The 10,314-nt window shown below is 41.7% G+C and overlaps 1 protein-coding gene across 1 annotated transcript in view; it reads right to left on the reverse strand.

Moving 5' to 3' along the window:
• The window catches only part of Prps1 (phosphoribosyl pyrophosphate synthetase 1), a 31,202-nt gene extending 21,238 nt beyond the window's left edge, over positions 1-9,964 (reverse strand). Inside the window, exon 1 of the mRNA XM_020183608.2 lies at positions 9,691-9,964. Coding sequence (XP_020039197.1) covers positions 9,691-9,812 — 122 coding nt within the window. The 5' untranslated portion in view covers positions 9,813-9,964. The remainder of the gene's footprint in view (positions 1-9,690) is intronic.
• Positions 9,965-10,314: the final 350 nt, after the last annotated feature.

The raw sequence follows: 10,314 nt of genomic DNA on the forward strand, positions 1-10,314 counted from the left end.
ACTGGGGGAGGGGAACTCTACTACCTCAACCCTTAAAATTCATGGTTTTTTGAAAAGTGCATTATTATATACTTGGGTAAATCATTCCTGCAGCCTGCAATGAAAGCTGAGGTCACAGAAGTATAAAAGACAAAGACACTTCTGTAGTCAGTCAAAAGGACCTAGTTCAGTTTCCAGTTAGTTGTATTACTTTCTGAGAAGCTAGGCAGGACTGTGAGGGAACCTAGACAGCTCTGATTTTAGCAGTTATTTTGAGAAATAGCTTATCACCAAATGTTTTCTCCCTAGCTTGTTGCGCACCAGATGCATTCTCTTTCTTCACATTGACCACACCCCCTTCCACTTCATAGCCTACGGGTACTTTTCCCACTATCTGGAATGTTCTTCCTACAATGACCACATTCATTTTTCAGGTCTCCAATCAAAATATCAAATGTGATGTCTAGCTGGGCACCGGTGGCTCACGTCTATAAATCCTAGCTACTCAGGAGGCAGAGATCAGGAGGATCACGGTTCAAAGCCAGCCCCAGGCAAATAGTTCACAAGACCCTGTCTCAGAAAAAAAAAAAAAAAAACCAATGTAAAAAAGGGCTGGTGGAGTGGCTTAAGGTATAGGCCCTGAGTTCAAACCCCAATACCACAAGAAAAAAAGGCGATGTCTAGAGAAGCTATAAGATAAAAGTAACTTACAAATCATATCAACCAATTGCACTCTATGGACCAGTTCAAACAATTTAAAAAAACACTTATGAAAGAAAACTGAACACTACCACTTACTTGAGATTAAGGATTACTGTTAATTTTTATACAGGATAATGATATTCTGGTTACTGAAGTATATAGACAAATGATATAGTATTTGCATTTCCTTCAAAATAATTCAATTGTATAAAAGACAAAAACAAATTTCATAAGTTAAAGACACAAAAAGGCACAAAGGAAATTATGTCAAATGTGTTTATGTCTTTAGGCAACACTATGGGAGTTTTTATCAAAAAAAAGACAAATTCTTTTTACTGTTGGAATACTGGATTCTTCTGTGTATTTGTATATGTGAATACAATTTTTATTCACACTTGCAAAGCAGGTGCTCTATCACCTGAGCCACACCTCCAGTCCATTTTGCTCTGGTTATTTTGGAGATGATCTCAAGAACTATTTGCCTGGGCTGGCCTCGTACCTCGACCCTCCCAAGTTGCATGAGCCACCTACACCCAGCTCTGAATATAAATTGATGGTCTCTACCACGTGGACTTATACAGCTTGGCTTGCTTACTTCCACGTGCTGATGATGACTATTTTTAAGTTTAATGTGGAGACTTGAGAATTGAAACTTGAATGCCCCTTCCAACTTTTATATTAAAAAAAGATGAGAAAATTGAATATTTTTTTCACCTGTACAAGAATTATGAATGGACATTAAAACTGATCAAGGAAAAAATCTTGGTGTGTATTGTGAAAGTTCACTGTTAAGAGTTCTTGTAAAAAAAAAGTTCTTGTAAGTTATCTGTATTTAGCAGAGTATTTTCATCTTGAGTGATCTGAGGTGAATATGAAGACTATTAATAGGTTATGTTTAGAAGTTTTAACTTCAATGAAATAATTACTTCTGGTCACTTTGTGTTTGCTGTGAAAGAAACAAACATTGACTCACTAAACAAACATGATCCAATATCATTGTTTTTTTATGAGGCTCCTGAAAATCAACCCAACTGAAACATTTCAGTTCACTTGAGTGAGAAACATATTCAGTATCAAAAGAGCCCAAGACGGAGCTGGAGGCGTAACTCCAGTGGTATCACAACTCCAGTGGTATCACGCCTACCTAGCAAGTGTGAAGCCCTGCGTTCAAACTCCAGTACCGCCAAAAAAAAAAAGCAGATGTCAGAAGAGCCCAAGAAGACACTATTATAAAAGGTACAATCTCAGAGGTTGGCTGGTTAATTACCATGGCACTTTCTGGTCATGTTGTACAGTGTATATTTGAAGTTCAGTGGTGAAAACATTAAATGTGACATCTGAAAAAATACGATTGGGGGTAGTGAAGGGAAATGCATGAAACAAGATTAGCTGTAATCTGAGAACTGCTCAACTGGGTGATGGGGATAGGGATCACCATAACATTTTCTTCTGTATTATGGAATTGCTCCATAATAAGTTAAACTAAAAGTGACCCTTCCCACTTATGTTCTCATCATTCTGGTTATTCCCTTCAGAACATTTATCATGATCTGTAAGTATCTTATTTTATTTTACTTTTTTTTGGTGGAACTCAGAGCCTCATGCTTGCCAGGCAGGTACTCAACCACTTGAGCCACTCCACCAGCCCAATTATCGCCTTATTATTTATGTACTTATTTATCATCTGTCTCCTCCACTAGGATGTAAACTCCCTGAAGGTGAGGAACAGCTCACTGGTAGCCTCTAGCCAGCCAGTGACAATATGACAATGAATGAATGAATATCTCTCAGAAATACACTGCCTCCTGCATCCACTCACTTTATTATTTATTCATTTATTTTTTTGGCAGTACTGGGGCTTGAACTCAGGGTCTCACACGTGCTAGGCAGATGCTCTACCACTTGAGTCACTACGCCAGCCCTTTTTTGTGATAGGGTCTCCCAAACTATTTGCCTGGGCTGGCTTTTAACTGCGATCCTTCTGATCTCTGCCTCCTGAGTAGCCAGGATTACAGGTGGGAGCCACTGGTGCCCAGCTATCCACTCACTTTAGTTTGCAGGCCTCTTTCTGGGAAAGATTAGGAGATTTTACCCTTGGTGAAGTAATTCACTTTTGGAGGCTTAGCGGCATGGCTCAAGTGCTAACACCCAAGTTCAAATCCCAATATTGCCAAAAAATAAAAATCATTTGTGAGTCTATGCTAGAGGCAAGTGGGAAGATGTTTCTTTTTAAAAAAAAATTGACATTTGTACTTCCTACCCTTTTTTTGGCTTAGTGCTTGCAAAGCAGCCACTGTATCACTTAAGCTACACCTCCAGTCCTACACTCCCTACCCTTTTGCAACTATATGTGATATTTAATCTGAGGTGCAACTACAACCTGGTAGGTCCACCAGGATGAGACAAAAAAATTGATGGCAGGGCTGGATACCGGTGGCTCATGCCTGTAATCCTAGCTGCTACTCAGGAGGCAGAGATCAGGAGGATCGCAGTTCAAAGCCAGCCCAGGGAGAGACCCTATCTTGAAAAAAACCCATCACAAAAAAGGGCTGGGAGTTGCTCAAGGTGTAGGCCCTGAGTTCAAGCTCCAATATTGGGGAAAAAAAATTAATGGCAGGATCCTTAATGTTATAGTAAGATACTGAACAATAATAGCAATTGTGGACCTCCACATATGTAGCTGACTTCCCATAGTGGTCTATTCCTTTTTCGTTTTAACTTATGAATGCACGGCCGGTGGAGTAGCTCAAGTGGTAGAGTGCCTGCCTGCTTACCAAGTGCAAGACCCTGAGTTTAACCCCCAGTACCAACTTATGGATAGTTGATTCTTTTTTTATATGAACTTTGTCTGACCTTCAGTTATTAAAAAAGATAGAAAGATAAACAATCTTCTATGCTGAGGACATGTTCTCAACCAGCAAGATTCACCTTAAAGAAACAATGGAGAAGGCTAGAGGCGTGGCTCAAGTGGTAGAGCACCTCCTTGGCAATGATGAAGCCCTGAGTTCAAATCCCAGTACACAAAACACACATAAACACAAAACCAATGGAGGGCTGGGGTTGGAGCTCACTGGCAGAGCTATAGGCAGAAGATCCAGCCAAGGAGGGCTTTCAAGAAGAACAACTTCCATGTTTTCCAATGCGTGAGCCCTACAACAGCACAGTACAACATGGGAGACCCTGGCCTCATGGTTATGGCTATTGAACACTTAAAATATTGCTAGTGTGACTGAGTAATTGAATTGAAATGTGTATGAGTGTAAAATACACACCTTATCTTGAAGACAACAAATAAAAGGGAAAACATCAATAATTTTTATACTGATTACTTTCTGAAGTAGTATTTTGATCTATTGAGATAAATAAAATAGTACTAAAAAATTTTTGGCGGTACTACAGTTTGAACTCAGGGCCTCATGCTTGCTAGGCAGGCGCTCTGCCACTTGAGCCACTCTGCCAGCCCTACAAAAATTTCTTAAAAATTAAATAGATAGTACTAAATAATACCTCCTGGAGGCAAGCAAGGCCTACAAGTTACTCACTGTGGTAGCAGTGGTTGTTTAAAGGGACTTGTCAGGGTCTTTTTTGTTTTTAGTGTTTTGAAACAGGGTCTCTGAAACTCTCTTATGTAGCCCAGGCTGGCCTAGAACTCAGCCTTGGAGTGCTGGGATTACAGATGTGCACTACCACGACCAGGTGGTTTTCTCTTCCCCCCAGTGCTAAGGATCTAAACCCAGAGCCTTGGGCATGCCAAACAAGCAATGTATCACTGAGCTACATCCCCAGCCTGAGGTCTTCTTTTCTATTATCCTAACACTGTCCTTTGAGATTCCAGGGTAAAAGAAGTGCTTCTTTGTTTTATAGTACACAACACTGGGGTTCTGACCAAGTATTTCCAATAATTGAGCAACTTCAGAAAGAGTTTAAACTTGCCCTTGTGTCTTCCATACCTCACTTCCTTGACCAAAACATTCACTTCCCTGAGAGGGAATGAAAGTCAGGCACCCTGATGCCCAATAAATAAACAAACTTTGCTCTCTACAGCTGGTATCAAAGGCCTATGGCTCAAGTGGTACTGTGCCTGCCTAGGAGACACAAGGCCCCAGGTTCAACCCCCGAGTACCTCAAAGACAAAACAAAACAAAAAGTGGAATGTCACTGTGCTTCAGGCATTCACTTGCCTAAAGTGATTAGGCAAGCGATTTTTTAACTAGGAGAGGGAACAAATGCACAGAGCCAGATGTGGTAGCCTACACTTGTGATTCCAACACTAGTGAGGCTGAGGCAGGAGGATCGAGAATTGAGGCCAGCCTGGGCTACACAGCGTGACCCTGCTTCTAAATAAATACATAAATATCACTTATCAGCTCGCCATCCAATAACTGCTAATATCATTTTTGTTATGTGACTTAATAACCAAAGGTTCAGCCATTCCCCAAAGCCAAACTGTTAACTCACCCTCAGTAGTGAAGGATGTTTGCTGTGGAAAAACATGCAATTTAATAACTCAGAAAGGTTATTTATATTAAATATAAGACAATGCAAGTACTTAACATGCGAAGTCCTGGGTTCAGCCCTCAGCAAGAGAAGAGGGGAGGGAAGGCAGGGGAGGAAAGAGAAGGGGAGGGTGGGAAGGAAGAGCAGAGGAAAGAAGAAAAGAAAAGAAAAGCTGGTGCAAATACACTAGGACACTGCCTTGTTTTACTGGGTATAATTGCTCTGTCACTGATGAAGAACAGCCTTTCTGTAGTGGTACTATAACATGGAGACTTGGGCAAAGCCTTTAAAGGCCCACGCTCCACTCAGATTATACAGTTCAATGAATCCTCCAAAAATCTCAACATTATTCCTATGGTTTCCTCTTAGTCTTAGAGATAAGTTATTCAGTGATCTGACTGAGGAACAGTTGTGCCTAAAGCCTGTTTGCTTCCTAATTAGGTAAAAAGATCTAGTTCAGCAATTAGGAGGGTAACACTTTTTGCACTCTCCATCTAGTTAATGGGGTGTTCTCCAAATGGTCTTGGACCAATCATTCTCCCAGCTGTTTTGAAGAGGCCAGAAGGCTAGCTATGTCTAGTCGACAAGTGAGAAAATTAGCTTCTATTTCCTTCCCTTTCGCATCTGGCCTAAGTGTATTCAACTAGCAGTGGATGTGGAGAAACACAAAAAGCAAATAAAGTAAATCTAAAAGGTAGATTATACTCTTAAGAAAATCCCAAGAATTCTGACTATGGAGATGTTGCCATGTACAAAATACATGAGATTAACTAACCAAAGGACAAACAGTGCTGAGGAAAAGCCTAGGCAACCAAAGTTAAAGTCTTTCTCAGCCAACACAGAACAGCCAAATAAACCAGTTATTTATCAATATTGAAGAGAACAGAGTCAAAATTTTAGTACATTCAAAACTTTTTAAATCCAGGTGAGATTTCATACAGGCAAAATTTTAAAAGAACAATAGCTATCTATAGAGTCTGGCAAACTTAACCTCTGAAGGTTAGTTAGTTCCAGCCTCTGTAAACTGTTACTTTTACTGAGGTAAAAACTCCTCACAGCAGTGTTGAGGGGATTAAATACAATGTATACAAAGTGCTTCACTTAAAAACTAGTGCTTCCTATGCATCCCTGTACTTCAATTCTGAGCTTCCTGTCTCACTCTTGAGCTTCCTGTCTCACTCTTGCTAGACACACCTCCAGTCCTTAAATATTAAGGTTGTTATTTTTGCTGATGAGACTGGAGATTGGTTTATCTTTTCTACGGAATTATTTGACAAGTATCAAAAGCCTGAAAAATAGGGTATATCCTTTAACCTAGTACTTCTATGGATTTATTCTGAAGCAATAATCTGAAATGCTCAAAAAGATTTATGTTCAAGTGTTCTCATATAAAAACTTTACATCAAAGATTGAAAATGCGGCAGTGCGCGGCCGGGGTGGGGGGTGGGGGGATGGCTCACGTGACAGTGTTTCCCTAGCAAGTGAGGCTCTAAGTTCAAAACCTCAGTAGCACCAAAAAAAAAAAAGATTGAAAATATCTAATAATAGAAACTTAGTTATCTAAAAGTATGGTATAATGGGGCGAGCGGTGGCTCTAGTGGTAGAGTTGCTTGCCTAGCAATCACAAAACCCTGGGTTCAATCCCCAGCATCACCAAAAAATAAATAAAATTATGGTATAAGATAAAATCTATACAGCTATTTAAAATCATATAAACTAAATATTGAAGGGAGAAGCTATTCAAATTATATTGCTGGGGGAGGAGGCAGGGTATTAAGAAAGTAATGGAAGGGGTGAATTTGATCAAAGTACGCTATATGCATGTATGGGAATATAATGTAACTGTTTTGTAAACAATGTTCTACATTTTTGTTTTTTTGTTTTTTTTTTTGCGGTACTGGGGTTTGAACTCAGGGCCTCAGGGGTGCTAGGCAGGTGCTCTATCACTTGAGCCACAATTCCAGCCCCTAACATTTTGGAAAAGTATGTAAACACACACATATATAAACATCCTGGAGATCATAAATCAAAACGTGAGCAACTTATTTTGGGTAGTGGAATTGGGAAAAGGGTATGTCGCTTTTTTCTTTTGCCTTCTATAGTTAGTATATTTTCCACAATATATCCCTTCTCGCCAACATTTATTGTTGCATTTATGTATTAAACGATGTTCTAAGAAACTTACTCCTCTCCCATTTAATCCTGGATATAATCTGGCTTTATAGGAGATTACCAAGGCAAAGGATGGTTGAAGATTCAAATTCAGGTTCTCTGATTCTATCAATCACCTTAAAATTTTAAGACCAGACTGTTGAGTCAGTCTCCTGAGTATTCGGTCTAGCACCTTAATTTTTGACTTGTCTGCATGTGAGCATACACATACAAACCGTGAATGTATATATTTTCCTAGGTAAATGTATGTTTCCTAAACAACTAATCAGTAAAGATCCTGACTTCAGAAGAGAACCTACTCAACCCAGAGCTTCTGCCAAATTATAGCCAAGAGCAAAATTCTTTCATTTGAGGATGGGCTCTGAAACTCATCATCTGATGACCTCCCAACCCCCCTCCCCCCCAGTGAATAGGCCTGTCCATGACTTTTAAATCCCAAGAGTCACAAGGAGAGAAGTTACAATTTCTGCAGCTTTGAAAAAACAAAAATTGGCTTTATGTTCAGTAAAGACTGCAGAACATGTATGTAACTAAAAAAGGTACTGATTAAGCAGAAACAAGGAAAGTAGCCTGTCAGCAATTATCCATGTTGGGCTTAATTGAAATCAATCAGTAGAAAACTAAATTGTTCCCCAGCAATAATACAGCCTCAGGTTCTGTCTGGTGTGTTACATTACAGAGAGCAGAAGGATTTGCAGGAGAAAATAGTCCTCATACTTTTCTTGAAAGCACTGGAAAAGGATTTCATAACCACAGGGGCCAAAGAAAACCTGTAAAAAAAACCATTCTTGTCCCCTAGCTACGCTGCCACTCTCAAAGTCTGGTCCTGTTTTGTCTTCTTTATGAAGGCCCATAAAGCATAATGGTGTGGTCAAAGCTGCATAGAGCAGCTTGCAAGCAAGCCTCTTTTAACTAAGGTATTGCCTGGTTACAGATGGTATCAGTGTTTGCACTATGATTTACATCACAATCAGCAACACACTAATCCAGGAAGAAGCTATCCATTACAGTTGGATATTTTTATCAGCTAGGTCTAAAAAAGATAAGGAAATCAGTTTAAAGAAGAAAGCAAGAGTGAAAGACATCTTGGAGCTGAGATGTAGCTCAACAGAGCATTTGCCTAGCACGTGCGTGAAAAACAAAAAAAAAGAGTAAAAAGCATCTTGGAAAAACTGTTTGAAGTAATCTTATCTAATTTAACTGATCATTAGGTAAGAACTTGACCCCTAACAGATGACTGTATCTGTAAGACTAGGCAGTGCTCTGATTTGATCGACAGGATAGCTAACAAAACACAAGAATATTCCACATTTAACTGTCAGGGGCATTAAAAGATGCAGGTAACCAAGTTATCCCTAAGATGGTACATGTGGCGGGTGGAAGTGGGGAGCGAACTTCAGAGGCAAAGCATTGGAAAAAAAGTCAAATTGCAACGCACTGTTTCATACAATTCTTCCCCTGCATTGTCTGTACTTAACTACTGTACCGTTCCAATGTAAAATTGTTACATAAATTCCCTCCCACCAACAGCACTAAAAGAAGTGGGTAAGTTCTGTTGCTGAAAACGCGCTACTGTATATGTGTAGCGGTAGCTGCATAGGGGAAGGTCAAAGATTCCATTCCAGTCTTTGTGAACGTTCCCTAAGACTTTCGGGATGACTCAAACTGAGATGCTAGCTATCAAGGATGCAGAGTTAATCAACACTTTATTATCCGGCCAACTAGAGATCGACAAGATTTAGTGTAAGGGTGGCTCCGATTACTCAGTAGGTGATTCTAAAGCCAACACTTGCCAGTCTAAGAGAAGTCGTATTTTCGCGCCCTCAGTACATAATGTCAGTTTCCCGAAACACCAAACCCGATCGATAGCATTTCGAGTTGAAAAGCTGCTTTTTAGACTCTAAAAGACCCTGAGGACTCAGAACTGGGTAGGTTCTCCGATGCACACTAGTCCAAGAGCTGAAATTAACCCAGTTCAGCCTGGGTGGCTCAACAGAGAAGCGACAAGCCACGTGTCCCCGCAGCGCAGACTAAACGTCTCTCCCTTCCCATCGCTCTGAGCAGTCACTATTCCCGCACTGGGTCTTCTAATCCTTCCCTTCAAACCTAGCAGGGCTTCGCCTCATGCTCCATCTTGACTCCACCCCACCGCACGGTGAGAACGAACGTGACCCTCCCGCGAGAGGTAAAATAACGGAAACAGCCCGCAGGGCACCCTCACCAGCGCTGTCACCTTCCCTCCTCCCCGAGTTCCCCGGCACTGATGCGACGGCCCCGTTCCCCATAACCCGCACAGCTTGCACAGGTGAGGGCTGATCGGGGTCCCAACTTCGCCCTTACCAGGTCTCCTGGTTGCTGAATTTCTTAGTCACCACCTTGCCTAGCTCCAGGCCCAGACGGTCAGCAATTTTCTGGGATAAATCCTGGTGGGAGCTACCGCTGAAGATCTTGATATTCGGCATCTTGGGCAAATAACCCTAGGCGTTCTTCACTCAGCGGTTGCTGCTGCTGCGGAGATCAGAACCGAAGTCGGCCCAGACACCTAATACTAACAGCTTTGCGTTGCTACTCCGCCATCTTACATTCCCGCCCCGCGCGCGGCTCTAAATTACCCAGAGCCGGGGAGGAGGGGGGCGGGATCAGCGGGGAAGGCCACACCCCTCCGCTCCGATTTGCTGAGCGGCCACGAGGGGCGGAGCCCAACCGTGGCTTCGCCTCCCTCCAGTTATCTCCGGTATTAGCTGGAGGGCCTGAGCCCAGATGAGCTAAGAACTAGCCCCGCCTCCTGGCAGCCCAGCGGTAAGGGAGAGCCGGCTAGAGAGCGTGGAGACGTTTCACTGGGGGTGAAAGGATGTGGGTGGAGAGAGATCGGTGACGTAGAGGGCCAGATCCTTCCTGCAGACCTGGAGGTGACCACGCTTAATTGTTTCCTCTTTCAGCGCAAAAAACTAAGTCTGGTTCTGT

The sequence above is a fragment of the Castor canadensis genome, chromosome X, assembly GCF_047511655.1.
Source record: "Castor canadensis chromosome X, mCasCan1.hap1v2, whole genome shotgun sequence".
NCBI classification, from domain to species: Eukaryota; Metazoa; Chordata; class Mammalia; order Rodentia; family Castoridae; genus Castor; species Castor canadensis.